The sequence below is a fragment of the Leuresthes tenuis genome, unplaced genomic scaffold (assembly GCF_036924035.1).
Source record: "Leuresthes tenuis unplaced genomic scaffold, fLeuTen1.0.hap1 SCAF_16, whole genome shotgun sequence".
In the NCBI taxonomy this organism is placed as follows: Eukaryota; Metazoa; Chordata; class Actinopteri; order Atheriniformes; family Atherinopsidae; genus Leuresthes; species Leuresthes tenuis.
Genome location: NW_027325370.1, coordinates 17,792,031 through 17,808,805, shown reverse-complemented (window position 1 = coordinate 17,808,805; position 16,775 = coordinate 17,792,031). Strand labels below are relative to the sequence as shown.

General features: G+C 40.4%; 2 protein-coding genes across 5 annotated transcripts in view; one reads left to right on the top strand and one right to left on the bottom strand.

Moving 5' to 3' along the window:
- atp2b3b (ATPase plasma membrane Ca2+ transporting 3b) overlaps positions 1-8,839 on the top strand; it is a 57,106-nt gene extending 48,267 nt beyond the window's left edge. For 2 of the 3 annotated variants that reach the window (XM_072366659.1, XM_072366661.1), the window contains one exon: positions 3,417-8,839. In XM_072366659.1, the coding sequence (XP_072222760.1) occupies positions 3,417-3,914 (498 nt within the window). In that variant the 3' untranslated portion in view covers positions 3,915-8,839. The remainder of the gene's footprint in view (positions 1-3,416) is intronic. The other variant, XM_072366660.1, reaches the window with a different exon arrangement.
- Positions 8,840-12,826: 3,987 nt separating this feature from the next.
- crebzf (CREB/ATF bZIP transcription factor) lies at positions 12,827-16,679 on the bottom strand. Of its 2 annotated transcripts, XM_072366933.1 has the most exons (4): positions 16,496-16,679; positions 13,909-14,737; positions 13,656-13,730; positions 12,827-13,236 (listed from the first exon to the last, which is right to left on the bottom strand). In XM_072366933.1, exons 2-3 carry the CDS (start codon positions 14,679-14,681, stop codon positions 13,721-13,723), a joined length of 783 nt encoding a protein of 260 aa, XP_072223034.1. In that variant the 5' UTR covers positions 14,682-14,737; positions 16,496-16,679; the 3' UTR covers positions 12,827-13,236; positions 13,656-13,720. The 2 variants fall into 2 exon arrangements, with proteins under 2 accessions (XP_072223034.1, XP_072223035.1); XM_072366934.1 differs by having other exon boundaries at positions 13,656-14,737.
- Positions 16,680-16,775: the final 96 nt, after the last annotated feature.

The following is a 16,775-nucleotide window of genomic DNA, read 5'->3' as shown; positions in this document are numbered from 1 at the left end:
AATCACAGTTCGGACTCCAGTTGGTGTTGCAGTTGACATAAAAACTTTCCTCTCTCTTGATCTCATTTGGCCAAACGGTCTCTATGTAGGGCTCTGCCTGCCTCTGCCTGTCTGTATGTTTGCATTTAACTGTCTGTTTCTTTTGAGCTCATGCTGCTTCTTTTCTTCTGTTTGGGTTTTTGGGAGGGATGCATGGATCAACTGCCATGGCAAAAGAATGTGTTTATGCACGCATACACCATACACTACATAATGCACCTTGACATACTCCCTCTGATCTGTTTGTGTATGTGTGTTTGCGTGGAAGAGAGTGTAAGTGACAAAGATCTAATTCAGCATGACCTGGCTGCCTCTCTGTATGTGACAGAGCTGATGCCAAAATTCTCCTCCAGCCTTTGAACCAATCACCTTCTGTTTCTAGTAATCTAACCAATCAAAAGCTGATCTAACCTGCTGACTATCTGTGATGTCACTTTTCTCTTTTGCAAGATTTCTTTAATTTTTTTTAATATTCTGCAGCAGCAGCAGCATCATCATCAGCATCATCATCACTCAGTCACTCTGCCATAATCTGTTTCTAACTGCTGCATGGCCACAGTACACTTTGCATGCGTGCGTGTGTGCGTGAGTATGTGTGTGCATAGAGATGCTGACTGAGTCACTGTTTGGTTCTTGGTGTGCTTTTTGCGTGTTTGAATCAGCTCTCTTTAACAAACAGCAGCCGTGACAGAGAACTCTCCATTGCATGCAGATGTCAGCCTCCAAGCCCCAAACTATGGAGACAACTTCAGCTGCTGGTTCACTCCGTTACACACTGCTGCAGCATGCTTGTTTGTGTGTTTTTTCTGTGTGTGGTCACTCCTATAGGTTCTTGCAAATTTATTTTCTTTATTATACATGAAACTAACACACTTACCAGTCCTGCTTCTTCTCCATTTGTGCCTAACCACCACCCCATCTCTGTGTGCATGCATGTGATCCACTGTGTGAGGTATGAGTGTTTCCCCATACATACTGTATTACCACCCCAAAACACACACACACATTTGCGACGTGTGTATGCAGCTTCTACTGTGTTATTTGTGATGGTGGCTTCTGTGTGTTCTTGTCTTTTGGCGTCTGATTGATGTGTGAGAACTGACAAAACCTGTCATTAATCAAACCATTTTGAAACACTTTCTTTTCATTTTTGTCTGTTGGAGACGCACAGGATCAGGTGGATGTCAAGTTGACATTGAATTGGTCAATGTATTTGTTTGAGTAATGTCAATTCATAGCTTGAGAGATGCTGTTAGTTTACTCAAATGGAGTCATGAACCCTCTACAAGATAAGTTCCTAATTCAATTCCGTCTTGAAATAATAGCAGAAAGGACAAGATATGACAATTTCAGAATAAAATTTTCCTCAAAGCCAAGCTAATATCTTCTCGAAACATTTTTTTTTCTTTTTAGACATTTAACCAACAAACCGGTAAATACATTTGCTCAATTTCTGCTTTTGTTAGATCATCATTATTGAAGATGACACATTAAGTTGTCACATTAAGGCACATGTCAAGAAATAGATAAACATCTAGAAAATTGCCATTTCCCCTTGCTTTTGTAACAGGAGTTAGATGTATGCAAGCTGGCTTAGCTTAAACACGGTCTGTAAGCAAACAACTAGTTTGTCTCTGCTCAAACGTAATAAAGAATCTACCTAAAATACCAACATATGAAGGGGTTGGATAGCCTTGAAAAAAAAAATAACCACGTCGAAGAGCAAGAGTCAATAAGAAAGAGAAAATTTTTGTTCCTAGGGTCAATGTACCCCAGTTTAATTCTGTTAAAGCAACTTCTTCACCTTTTTAAATGGATGCATTTAATCAGCATGCATTAAATTTAATAAATTATTAGTATTAGTTAACTACAGGAACTTTTTAAATTGACATAAATAAATGACAATTAGAAATACATCTCAATTACAACAGTGCGAGTGTCCTCAAGCTGTACCACAAGCTGCAGGAGCTCCTCTGGCCGTTTCATCATATCAGCAATAATTTTGCATCATGTTTGCTAATTAACTCACTAATTCAGGCTGCAGTTAACAGCGCATAGCCTAAGGCCTCTTCCCATAAGTTCTACTATTAATTTGGGAGCAGTGAAATTAGCTGCATAATAAGCTAGTCTTTTTGTTAAATATGTTATCAAATCAAATATTTACTGTCATGTTGTGACTTTGAATCGTGTTACCATAATGTTAGCTTTATGGATAATAGCTTAGCTACAGGGTACAGATGTTACCTGCTTATTGAAGTAGTGAACACTTTCCATTGCTTTAGAATCGTATGGGATAGCGACAACTGCTTCACAGCAAATAACCAATGTCAAAGCTGGCTTATGACATTTGGGGCACATTTGACCCATACAAAGCATGCCACGGCCCAATTTTGGCCTAGCTGACCTTTGGGCTTCATTTAGCCAACATAACTCTTACTTAGCCATAACATCCCAAAGTGGCACAAATTAGGCTTAAATGGGTCTGCTATCTAGGCAAATCATCAGGATTTAACCACTATATATAAGTTATGGACTGTGAAAAATTTTAATTGTCTTATCTTTTTTATATATTATAAAAATTATTATATTATTATTTGGCCCTTAACCATGGTATAAGTTAGTTAATGCCTCTTTAGCTATCTACAATCAATAAACAGGACCTCTGTGGCTGCCTCTACAAATGCCCCTTGCAAAGTCCCTCATATGGAATGATGAGCTGTTACTGATGGTGTTGGGGTCAACCCTAACCCTATTTTTAAGCCATGTCATAATAAAGGGAATACAGCTGGAAAACATGTTTCACAGGTTCCCATTATAGTTGCCAGCAACATTATTCATCCCCCATTGCATTGGGATTGAAAGAGTTGTGTTGACTATGTGCCATATAGAGCTGAGAATCATAGAACCCTGTTATGTCCTCAAAATGTGCCATTTAAATTTGGAGAAAATAGAATTGACATTAAAAATGTGCTTCCAGTGTGGATGCCACCATAAATGGCTCTAACCTTGTATTTAACCCACACATGACTTTCAACAAAAGTGTAAATAAGCTTATTTAGAAGAAATATATTGCTCATGCTCCAAGAAATCCTAGTGCTTTGGCACTCCCAATTTTTATTTTAATCTAGCCTCTGAGATTATTTTCCGCTTCTAAATCATCTCTTTGAGTTGAATAAACAATCCGATCATTAGAAGTTACTAAACTGTCGCCACCTGGCCCTGAGTGTCTATCTGTTAGTCTTTCACTCCGTTTGTCTTCTGGAGGACACAAGTCTGTCTGTCCCTGGGATTCCCTGGTCTCATTTTTCTCTTTCTTATATCTGACTTTGTTCTGTTTTCTCTTTTGGTCTCTCCCTCATATTTCCTCCTCTTGGCAGATGCGAGTGGTGAAAGCATTCCGTAGTTCGCTGTATGAGGGCCGGGAGAAACCGGAATCCCGCAACTCCATCCACAACTTCATGGCCCACCCAGAGTTCCTCATCAACGACCTCATCCACAACATCCCGCTGATCGATGACACTGACGTGGACGATGAATCAGAGCTCAGCAGATACCAGCACCTGCACCCAGCCCTCCGCAAGCCACCGCCTCCTCCCAGCCAGCCCCCAGCCCGCACCCGGCCCACTCGCCCTTACCGCCAGTATAGCCTCCCAGTGACCCCGTGCAACCGAAATAACAACAATAACAGCAGCAGCAGCAGCAGCAGCATCAACTCAACGATCACCCACAGCAACAAAAACAGCATCAACGAAGCCCCACCCTGCACCCAGAACCCCCATCACAAACAGCACCATAACCTTCATGACAGGGACAGGCCCGTGAAACCCTCCACCCCTTACCCGGCCCATCTCTTCTGCGTGGAGACCTCCTTATAACTGAAGCTAAACATGGGTCGGGGGAAGGGGAATGAAGTCTCGGGGATGGGTTGGAAAGGGTGAGTGCAAGAGAGGGCTGCGGACACACAGTGACATTTTCATTCAATCTCCCTCACAACAAGCTCACAGGAGGGAGCGAAGGATGAGGGAGGCAAACGAGGGAGTGGACAATGGCTGGTGACTTCTGCTTGCAACTCCCTGAGAACATTGCAACTTTTCCTCCCTTTGCCCTTGCTCCAGCCCTCTCTGTCTGACTCCCCACCTCCACCCCCCCCCTCCAACCCCCTCATCCCAACTGCTCCAGTCTGTCACCCTTCCTCAGGAGCACCACCCACCCCGCCGAACCCTGCCCAACCTAATGCTCGCTTGTCACACACAGGTCTGCTTTTGCTGCGCTGTCCTGAGTTTAGGTTGGGATGGGGAGGGAAAGGGGGGCAGACATCCAGAAAAACCACACATCCCTCAATGCCTCAGCAGAACAGGGCCATGTGGCTATGGGGGCTGACTCACTCTGTTTCTAATGGTGTTCATTAATAGTGTTGTTGTCACCTACCTACCTACCTGCCGCCACCACCCCCACCTATCTGGCTACAGCCACTTTGAAGTCACTTCTTTGCTTGCGATATAAATGAAACGCTTTGTCAAAGCTTTAACTAGACTTCAGTCATTTCCATTGCACATACATTGATTTCTCAATATGATGGTGCTCATTTTTTAATTTAATTTTACATTGCTTTATTTTTTTTTCTCTCTGATTTTTTTTTTCTTTCATTACTATCTCTTTCTGTGTGTGTATGTGTTTTGTCGTGTCTGTTCTAAAGAAAAAGTAACAAAAACCAAACAAAAACAGAAGTTACAAACAAAGACGCTGTTAATTTAAACCTAATAGTAAATAGAATGGCTGCAAAAAAACTAAAAGATGGGTGGGGGGGGGGTCACATATGTATACAATATATGTATATATAATTTGAATGTTTGGAAAGCAACAGCATTGAACTTCTCGTGTTCATCACCATTCTTTGTCGAGCCCCACCTGCCCTGTCCCTGAATGCCGCCCCAAGTCCACATGACCTGTTTTCTGTAAAACTGATGTGAGATGATACAGTGTGTGGGATGTATACATGTATACATGCAGCACAAACATAATTTACAACTTCCTGCCATGTCGAACTTATGTATGGGTAATATCTATGGCTGTCACCTGGAGGAGTCCCTTGGGTGACGTCATCTTCCAGTCTCTTTGTTTCTGTTGTGTCCCATCGTCTTCTCTCTTGCTGTTCCTCCTTTGCTCATAGTGTCTCGTCACTTTCTGTCTCTTGTCGACGGGTGTATGTAAGAGAGCTTTTTTTCTATTTGGAAAAAAGATGACTGCTAGTGAAGCATTAACCCTTTAAATGCCATCAAACACACAATGCACAGATGGTGGCCCTTTAAGACTAATGAGCACTCACTTTGCTCCTGCTCACGTGCCATTGGGTCGTCTCCGTCACGTAACCAGTCTCTCCTCTCCGTGGACAAAGAGATTGTTTAATTTGGTCTGTTGGATGTTCAGTCCAGACAGTTTTCATAGAGAGGAAATACAGTCACTCAGCCACTAGCTTGAGCATACCATTCCTGAGTGTAATGTTAGTGTTCAGTTTTACCTCTAGGCCCAAATCTCGCTCAGGTCTATCAGGTACAGCTAATGAGAGCTCATGTTTCATGTCCTTGTTTGTTCCCCCATCATCATGAAATACAACTAGGTGATAGGCATATTTTACAGGACCAGTTGCTTTAGAAAATGTGCTTGTATGTATTTCCTGCTGAAAGTTGGATGAGAAGATTAGCACAGCTCTATTTCTGTTTGTGTGAATGGGAGGTGGACACAAGGAGAAGAAGGTAACTTGACTCTTTCCAAAGAGCCTACCAGCACCTCTAAAGCTCAAGAGAGGTCCTGTGCAGGTCAGAATTGCATTCGTATTGACCACTGGGAGACAAACAGACCTACAAACAAACAGCAAGACTGTCTTGACAGTGGACTGCTGCAAAGGGCTGTTTCGTCCTTTTATGTAGTCTGTCACCCAGTAGCATGACACCAACGATAAACATATCAGTGTTGCTGACAAGAGCCTACTTTTCTCAAGTTGGCAAAGGGTCAGTATAAATTACAAATAATTATCTTTATTAGTTTATTATTCCATTTATGGACCGTCTGCACCTGGAGATCCATTTAATAAATCTATTCAATCTTTGATTTAAAACCAGACTGTCCATGCTGATTACCAGTCATATGTTACAAGTACAGTCATGCTATGACATTGTGATATTAATTTTCTCAGCCTTCAGTTATCTTGCTGTACATTCACAAGCAAGGATCACACCATCAATAAAAGGCACAAGATTGTTTATTAAATGTTTTCTCGCTGCAGTGCAAACACCCCCATGTTAAGTAAAAAAAAAAGAGATAAGTAAATAAAGCAGAGGGATGTTTAAGGTGTGGTCCTGCCCCTGAACTTAAGTTTAAAATAATTAATGTGCATAAAAGGAGTATTAATTCAGTGCTGCTAGATCCAAGCATGTAATTGATGTATTTTATCACCACAATGTGGGCTATTTAAACGTGTGCTGCTGCAATGCAGCAAAATTTATGACAAGTGTTATTTATTTTTTAACAGAAGATATGCAGGTGTGTTTGGCTCATTCATATTTGTGGTCCTAAGTAGAAGGTGACAAAAAACAGTATTAACTTTCACAGTTGGGGAGATTTCAAACTGTTAACTGTAAAACACCAACTTTTTATTTTATGGAGGTTTCTTAACTGAAAAATTAGCGCAGTGCTATGTGCCTAATGTATATTCAAAGACTTCCTGTAAAACATTAAGTTAGGGATGCTACCCCCTACCCGAAAAAGCTTAGTCTGCTCTGATTGGCCAGTTCCAGAGATCTAATCAGGCGTCATAATGTGTCATAATTTTTTGAACATTTTCAAGGCTATAAGGAACCATAAGATACCCATAGGAACACTTACAGAAGGACTTCTGTCTTCGTTGAGCCAGTAGCATAAAGGTGATGTGTAGTCCCGAAACATTTCATATATATAAAAATAATTAATCATTTCTAATGGATCTCTATGAACTTTAAAGGTGCTCCTAGAAAGATTGTTGTTGGGTAGAGCAAGCTGGCTACTTCCCATTCTAAGCCCACTGGTAATCATTATCCTCATCTAACTTTCCACATGAAAGCAAACAAGACTATTTACCAAAATGTTGCTCTAAGGCACTTTGTGTTCAAGCTGCCCGTCGTAAAAGGGCACGTACTGCATGTTTACACCCCAACAACAAGATAACCATCAGATACCCGCCCATATACTGACAGGTGCAGCGCTTGTAGCTTCACTTTGCTCAGTCGCCTCTCCAGACCTCAACATTCCATGGAACATACATTCCAAAACACTGCATCACATTCCAGACCGGGTGTGAGAGTGCCCTCCTGTATCTCATGTTGCACTAGGTGTGGGTGAACCACTGATTTCATGTTGCCTCAGAGCGTGACATCGCTGAGCAATGCCAATCCCTGCAAACCCCGTTCCCTACCTCCCTTCCCTTCAGTCGACTCCCCTGAATGGATCCCTCCCTCCACAAGAAGGCGGCAAGGGCAGACAATATGCAAAAGACCGCCATGTCAACACCTGCCACTCAGCCGTAGGAGAGGAAGCGAACACACTCACAGCAAGTTACATGTCTGTCCTGCTAGTTGTGTTTCAGGTTGTGCGCAAGGCTCTCTGGGAACACCCTTACCTGTACAGAACTCTTGTCTTCTTGAAAGCTCATCATCATCGTCACTGACCTGACTCGGAGCAGCAGGTGGTGACACTGTATTGTTCTGTCTGTTTTGAAGCATGCATTTGGTATCATTAATGTCACTCTTTATGTGTTGGTAAATCATTTAGGCTACTGTCACTTCTGTGTGCTATTACCTCTCCACATCTGCTCTCTTTCTCTCTCATACACTGACACGTACATCTCATTCGAATCTAACCTATTCTATTTCAGCACCTCTGAGCACAACTGCATCAGTGCTTTCTGCTGTATACAAAACGTGCGCACACCAAACGACGGGGATAATCTGCGGTGGTGTAAATTTGACAGTCCAGTTCAGCCATCTCTGTCCATTCATCCAGCCACGTTACATCCTGATGTTGTGAGACAGTTTCACAGAAGGTAAAACACAATGTGAAAAAGAATATATTTAGCAAAATTATAAATTGTACAACTGCACCACAACTGTACAGATCGGCCAAATGTGCACATGTGCATCTTTGATTTACAGGTACTATGTTCCTGTTACACTTTTTTTTTTTAACGTTTCTTTTACTCCTATCGCTTTTTGTAAAGAGAGGAACAACAAAATGGAAGCGCTTGTATATTATTATTATTATTGATTTTTCTCCACCAGTGCTCCCACTGATGGAAAAGACAGTTGCACATTCTCCTGAGCATATTCTGAGGGCTGTGTTTTCTGTCCAATGAACAGCCCCTGAAGTGAGCAGAGGTGTGGAGATACTTATAGTCTTTTAAGACCAGACGCCACTCTGTAAATAGAGAACAGGAGGACTGGACAAAGTAGGAACCCAGAGAGGATGGGGAACTGGAGGGCGCTGCAGAGCTAGAGACCGCAGAAGTGCAGTGCGCTCTTGCATTGTTTAGGCTGCTCTTTTAGATCTGCCACCAGTATTTACTGCCATGTTAGTAGGGGACAGAATTAAGGTTTCACATTATTGATTATACATACTGTTGTAAATATCGTGTGGAATGGTCCCCCTTCTTGCACAAAGCAGAGCTGTTCTGCAGACAGAAAATGCAGCCTTAACTGTGCTGAAACAATAATTTAAAAAAAAAAAAAGACCAAAAAAAGTAAAAATAACAAAAACAAAACAAAAACATAAAGACTATTGAATATATTAAAGAGTTACCTGCCTGTTATTTAAGCGAATAAATATCTATATATGAGAAAGAACACACCTGTATACTGTAGACTAAATCTGTATGGAAATCTAAGAGAATTTAATGGGAATTAAGTCCAACACCTTTTGTCTGTATGAAAGAAAAAATACATCAAAGTATTCTACAATAATAACTTTGACAAAGTCTGTGTCGTCCTGTGTTGTTTGTTCACACCGATTCAGTCTTCAGAACTGACCCTCAACCAGTCGTGTTTGTTTTTCACGTCAACAGAAGAAGAATGTTCAGGTTTGTTTGTTCGTGTGTCTATGCGGGGGGGCCGGGTGCTTTTGTTTGACCTACACCGTCAAAGGGAGGGGGGGGGGGGGGAGTAATCACCACTCTTGGAGGATGCTAAATCAGTTTTTTATTTTGTAGGAAAGAAAAACTAACAAATATGACAGAAAACACGGATGTTAGGTTAACTGGTGATTGGAAATAGACTCTAGTATTACTGTGTGCTTGGTGCAAATTGTTTTGCTCATACTGAGGATGAAAATAATGGAATCTAATGTGCACTTCTAAAACAAACACCTACAGAAGTGTGCATTTGCAAAGTGTGCTTGTAGACATTGAGACTGGCAGACTGTTATGACCCCAACAAGAGACCTGTGAGCTGAAACGATGGAGAATGTTTTAAACATATAGAGATGACTGCCTGTGAGGACAAAGGCCAAGTGCTACTAGATTTGGCTCTCGGTGCAGTATATGTACAGGTGTAAACTGACTCTTCTCATTCCATTCACTTAAAAGTAGTTTTTCAGGATTAGAATGCATCAAAAAGCATTCAGATTTTCCGTAATGACACGGCCTGGATCTCTGACTGAATACTTGTTTTTTCAGAAGAGTTGAAGCTGTCACAAAGTACTTACTGTGATGTCTTTGGCTGATGATTCCTTACTTTTCGCTCTTACAGAGCCAGAATGTTCAGCTCCAACATTAAATCATTATTGATCATATCATATTGATTTATCCTGGAAGCGTTGTTATACGTGGACAGATCACCAGGGGTTGTAATTCATGTGAACAGTTCAAATATAAATGAATATTTAAATGACACAAAGTTAAAAGGCAACATTTATCTTTAGGTTGGTTATGTCTCTCCCAAAGTAGGCACAGGAAAGAGTTTTGTCCCAATTTGAAGCTTTTAAGAAAAAACATCTTATTTTCCAATATGAAAAAACTACGGTAATCAGTAATTAATAATTCTAATAAGCAAAAGATACTTTACTCATTTTTTTCTCAAAGCCTTTTGGATATTTTGCACCAGACTAATTCATTGGAAAGCAGAACCGGTCACATTGTTTTCTGTATCTCTCCAGCCTACACGTCCCAAAAAGATCTTCCCCTGAACTATTTAGTGCCGTAGATGTTGAAGCAGAAACGGTTCAGGTATTTTCTTCATCTCTCAAGATAAATGAGATTTAATCGCTGCCATATTTCCACCTGTGATCCCACTTTTCACCATCTTAACGTGTATGATATCAAATCCTAAAACTAAACCAGCCCAATGAACTTTTATTAATGTTCATTACCTGCATTTACAGAAAATCTGTTTGAACCTCAGCATCAACAAAATAGAAGTTGGAGCATCAGTTTATTTCAGTAGCAAGGTCTTAAATTTGAAGATTGAGTCCGAGAACCTAGAACTTTAATTTTGTGTAATAAAATGTGGCCGAGCTGAGCTTCTAACACCTGCTTGTTGCACTTACAGTAAAATGTTTGGAAAGTGTTCTGTAGTACTGTATGCATATCATTGCAGGAGCACCAGTCAATACCTGCACCTTAATATGAAATCTAAGACTTTGTGTGTAGAAAATGCACCAAATGGGTAGTTTAAAGTGACTTGATAGAATATTTGAATGCAAAGCTCTTGTGGTTTTAGCCCATTTACTTCAGGTAAACACAACACACAGCTGACAAACCTAAAATTAATCTTCCCCTGCTTGCCGTAACGTTGGAATTCAAGGCTGACTGAAGGAGCGAGTCACAGAGGGCAACGTGCTCTGTTGTGAGGAGGGGAGCGCTGATTGTTTTGAAAAGTCATGGAAGTTCAACAGAGACTCCAGCGCCATGAGTCAGCCCTGTAACATCTTTGTGGTCATCGTTTTGGCAGGGTGTTATCCGATTAGGGAAGGAAGGAAAAACAAAGTCTGCGCTAAAGCAAATGCTGAGGGACATCGACGTCCTGTTCGGACTCCTCGTTCATATTCAAAATGACAGCAGTGCCGAAGTGGTTTACGTTGTATTAAAACGTTCGGCTGATACGTTTTACCCAGATGTTCGTGAAGCCAGAGGCAGTGATCAAACTGTGGAACAAACGCGAGAGAAACTTTTCAAAAACAAAAGCCTGACTAAAGGTACTGAGAACAAGCAGAATTAATTTAGAAAAAAAAAACTAATAAAAATGAGTAATATCAGACACCATGACAACATATGGACCATTCATTTGGATAATTCTTCTTATTAGCGGTTTAGAGGTTTCTCAGCGCAAAAAAACGTTTGATATGTTAAAAATTCTGTCGTTTACATAAATCTTTTCCGCACTACTGGACAGTTTGACTAACACTTAAGAAATATACACTTTAAACATTCTAGCAGTAGCAACCAAGATTGATACTTTCATCACTGTATGATTTAAAAAAAAACAAAAAAAACAAATGCTATGCCCAAATGTCTTTAGCTTAGCATCATGGAAATATTGCTCGGCTTTCACTTAAAACACTGACGCTTCAGCTCAAGTGTGATAGACATTTGTAGCAATATCCTGCAGTGATGCTTTAATTTGAAACTTCTCAACGAGAGCAAAACATAACTGATTCATAATTACTCTTATCTTTCTTATGCAATCACAGCAAACACTTCAGGATACGCATAACGTATGGAATTAGGGAGTTATGTGCTGGAGCACAATTCCACTGGTGACATGAACTTCAATGTGTCCACCGGCAACAAATATTTCCAAGTCCAGCCAGATTTAATAAACCTGCATGTTTCAAACAAACTCATAAAAGCAGTCCAAGGTTAAAGACTTCAAGCCAATCTATTTATCTCAAGTCTTCATTTTCCCCTCAACAGTTTCTCTTGGCCGACATAACAGAGGAAACGTGGGAGGGGGATTCTTGAGGATTAAGGAGAGGCCTTGCAAAGACAATATGACTGCATTTAATGGGGCTCTGACATGTGTCTGCTTTGATAAAACTACAACAGTTGTGACGATGGAGAACGAAGAGGCGCTCATGGGGGGGGCTTTTTTAAACTTGAGGAAATCTTCGCAACAGAATACTTTCACCCTGCTAGCTGCAGCATGGTTACCCAGCGTGTTCTGAGGATGATGGACGACCCACAGGTATGTCCAATAACTGACCTTCTCTCAGGGTACAACGTTGTGAGAATCAACAGAAACTAATGGCAGAACAGCATCATCCTACAGTCAGCGGCAGACCAACATCTATTACTGACTGAACAGCTGTACTTCACCCCCACACAGCTGGATTGAGAACACCAGATGCCAGCCATGATGCAGACTGACCTCTTGCTGCCCCCGAGAACAAACTCACAGAAAATTAGTATTTGTTGTTTAGATCACAGCTGATCGATGCCAAAGCAAATGCACGCAACTACCGAGGGGTCATTTGATGCAGGGGCAGAAATGAGATTTTACCCGGAAACCAATATAAAAGATATAAGCATCCACCATTTGAAGTAAATGGGCTAAAACACGGGCAGGGTCATGTAATTTCAGTGGCCCCTCAAAATGTGTGCTTTGTACTTCCATCAAAAGAGATCTTGGTCATTTGTTCTGACAACCTTTACCAGACTTGACCCAAATGTTCAGGAAAAGTTAGACCTTTATCGGCAGAGAGCTTGCTGTTTAGAAAGAGAAAAAGAGATGCATTAATATCAACAGTACAGAACAAGACTCAGCAGATATTTGTAACTTAAATGTAATGAAAATATCATTTATTTGTCCAACATTTCCAGAAGGCCATTTACCTCGAAACAATACGTATTCAAAATTAAACACAATTTATTACACATGATCAAAACTGGCAACTTCTGTCACAGCAGTTCGTTTTGAGTATATTTAATGTACAGTCCGATGGTTTAATATATACAATTATTGCTCCAAGTAATGGAGCAGCAGCAGTCAGCCCCCCAAAAAAACGCTGTATGAGCCATGCTGATAGGATCAACAGCTACAGATGTTGAAGAGTAATGGTTTAAAGGTGGGAAAAAAAAATTCACATATACCATTTGTTACCGATACTACCTTTAAAAAAATACCAGGCCACGTTCGCAGCAGCTTGTCCAGCCTCTTCACCTTCCATCAGCAGAATCCACTTTAGCATAAAGAAAAATAGGGGGCGCTAAATGAAAGCATTCTTTTGTACAGTAGTGAAAGTTCACAAAGAGATCGAATTGTAACAAATTATTTTTTTTTTTTTTGTTTTTTTTGCCGTCATCATGAATTACTTTAGTTTCCAATTTGATTGCTCACAAAAAAAAAAAAACTCTTTGTGGACCTTCACCTTTATCTCATCTTAGCATTCACAATACTTTCAACTCTTACATGTTAATCATAATCAAATAATTTCCTATGACATAAAGCCACAAACAAAATAAACGAGCAAAGTACTCAAAATCAACTAAATGGGAACAGGAAGTGTTCACAAATAAAAAGTACTACAGTTGCTGCTGAACGTTGAAGCCTGTGGAAAAAAAAAAAACAACAAAGAGTCTTTTCTTGTCTGATCCTTACCATGGAGTCAAGCAGGTAAAGGTGTTCAGAAAGCCACTCATCCCGCATGGTGGAGCAACCATTACCTAGAAGAAACTGTCAACAAGGTTTAGCAGTAACGTGTACTCATTCCATCATCACAAAACATGCACATTCTGCAGTTCTTAGGTAATTTTAACCAATTCAGTGTTCATCCACCTTCAAGAGTTTCAGTACACTGAGCCATATGAAGCTCAGTCTCAATATCAGAAAACAGAGAAGTACTTGACCCTACATTTTGAGCGACGTGCTTGCACTCTCTGCACACTTTGTGCAGAACTCCACTGAGACGTGGTTCTTGTCTACATGCAGGCAAACGCCTCCAGTTGTCTCTTTCTCCTCCACCTTCACCCGCTTCCTGGGCAACGCATAGTCGTGATCGTTTGAGTTGGGCCCCTGGAAAAGCGAGGAAGATAATTTCATCCCATTCACACCGCTCAGCCTGGACAAGAGCTGGGCTAACATGCTCTCATTGGCCAGCACAGCTCTCAGATACCTGGTCTCATCTTCCAACTCCTCCACCCTCTTTGTCAGCTGACAATTCTCCTGCTTGAGCGCGACGTTTTCCGTCGACAGGACGCCAACTCTCCTCTCCAGGTTGGTGACATATTCTTTCTTCTTGAGACGATTCAATCTGGCAGCGATGGCATTTTTGTTGGCGACATTGCTCGACTGGTTTCGTCTGTTATTCATCCTCGAGTCAGATGACATTCTCTCCGGAGAGGACGCTGTTGAAACTTCAAGACCAGAGTCTTGGTCTTTAACACGGTACACACCAAGATCGGCTAAGTCCATATCAAAGAGTGGGGATGAAGCATCGCTTTCTAGCGTCCATTTCAAGTCTTCAAAGAGGTCATCTAGTTCAAGTTCAGCAGAATTAGTGTCATCAGCTGAGAATCCCTCCGATGGCGTTGGGAAGTCTTCCGTCGTTTCCACATCTACTACTTCCACCTCCAACGGCTGCACCTCTCTGCTGTTCCCTGAGCGGCCTCTTCTTCTGGTGATCATTGTGGTATGACAGTTGGACCACAAAGAAGATCAGGAAAGATCTTATAATTCCTCACCTTGAAAGACAGAAAACACAACATGATATTGTTATATTCCTGCATGGATTTACTGTTCAAGGTTATGTACGACTGACAATTCGAGTCAGCAAACACAGTAAAGGCTTTCTGTAAAATAAAAAGTATATACATTTATTTAAATATCAATATTTATATTGATAAATATAAGCTAACATTGTTTCTTACAAGTTTGTTAATTAAAAGTTTAGCAATCTATAATAAGCTTTAAGCATTTTTTGCTTATATTTTTGCATAAAATGTCTAATAGGGTAATCTTTTCTTCTTTTTTAAAATATGTATCTTTTATGAGGTGGAATGAAATCTATGCATTCAGGTAATTTCTCATTCATATAGATGATTTTTTCTTGACTGAACTATTTCAACAAATTCTTAATAGTGTGAGCAACAGGTTTCCTGCACCTTAAGCAGACGGAGACACCAAATGCGTTTACCGAGTCTTTTTCGACATAAAAGACCAGATTAACTAAATCCAAAGTTTAATAACTCAAACGATTGATTCAATCCCAGAAAGTACTAATTCTGTAGCCCTCTCAGTCTATCCTTTCACTATCTAACAAAGTGTTGAGCTAAATTCTTAAATATAAAGGAAACTGTATTTCATATACTCACATCTGTTAAAGAAAAAAAAACAACAGCTTTAACTTTCATAAGTTAAAACTCCTCAGAAAACAGCTGGGTGGTGCTGCAGAGGTGTTTGAGTACTGATCAATTACTAAATCATTACCAGACTAATTAAAATGTTTGACATACACAAAATAGACTTGTAGATTACTTTACCTATTTCATCAACGATATATGTCACCTTATGGTCTATTGAAACTGTAGTTAAAAGGATATATTTAATCTAACTTAATTCTTATTCCTGTGATTTTGATGGTGAGTTAAGAGTGTCAGAACCAAATCTAAAGAGAGCTTGTGATTGTGAAAAAGTTTCGATTGTGCTATGCTTCCTGCTTTTCATCAAAACTTCCCTATCAAATTAGCTCACTGAAATACTTGGAAACGTGCCGTTTATGATTAGAAAAGCCCGTCACCAGGTATTAAGAAAATGATTTTAGAAGTTCAGATCGCAGAAAACCTGGTCTAAACCAGTAATTAAGCGTAAAGTCTCAGTTAATGATGACTAAGTTCTGACTTGTGGATTTACAACTGTCAATAGTTTAAATGTTTTGATTATTGAACTGAGAAATACCCTTTTATGTAACTAAGTACTGAACATGGCGCCACCTGGCCCTGTTACGTCTGCGTTTCTTTTCCAACAAGCGCGCAACTACCTGACGTTCTAACGTGCTGCTAAAGCAAAGTCCGTTAGCATTAGTTTTATAAAACGCTCTAAGAGTCACCAAATTTTGCATAAATATCGGTGTTAAGTTGTAACAGTGTTCCACTGCACTGTTAAAATGAACCAATATAGATACAAGTTTAACTTCAGCGTCGTAGGGCAGTTATCTTAAAAGGCCTTTGTTAACCGAGCAACCTCCTCTAGCGCCAAGCTAATGCTAACAAAATATGCCCCATTTCAATACAATCAATCTGATGGCTTTACCAGTGCATTACAGGAAATAAACTCAATGTTACAGTCCAACAAATTTAAACTGTTAACATCTATTAACAGTCAGAATCTACTTAGCCAGAAGGACCCCGTTAGCTGTAGCTACTAGCATGGCTGGAGTTAAGAGGGACTAGCTCAAAATGACGCAGCGTCTTTTGAAGCCATTTCTTCGACCAGCAACTTACCGTCTTGTTTGAACAACAAATACAATATACTATAGCTGAGTCCGTCGATAAACCTGCACTGGATACCAGATATTTCCTTAACCACTCACTGCAGAAAAAGTCAAAAGAGCAGCCTGACGACTAAAGGACGTAAAAGCAATGGCGAGGAGACGTCTTCTGTGTCGCTTGGTTTTCCTGTCGGGCCAAAAACTTACACTTACAAAGCATGCTACCACCTACTGTACCGGAGGGTAATAATCTCACTGTGCAAAAACGCGCTACAATTCAACTCTGGTTAATT

Coding starts and splice junctions, on each gene's coding strand:
- crebzf (XM_072366933.1), bottom strand. CDS start 14,681: ATGATCACCAGAAGAAGAGGCCGCTCAGGGAACAGCAGAGAGGTGCAG.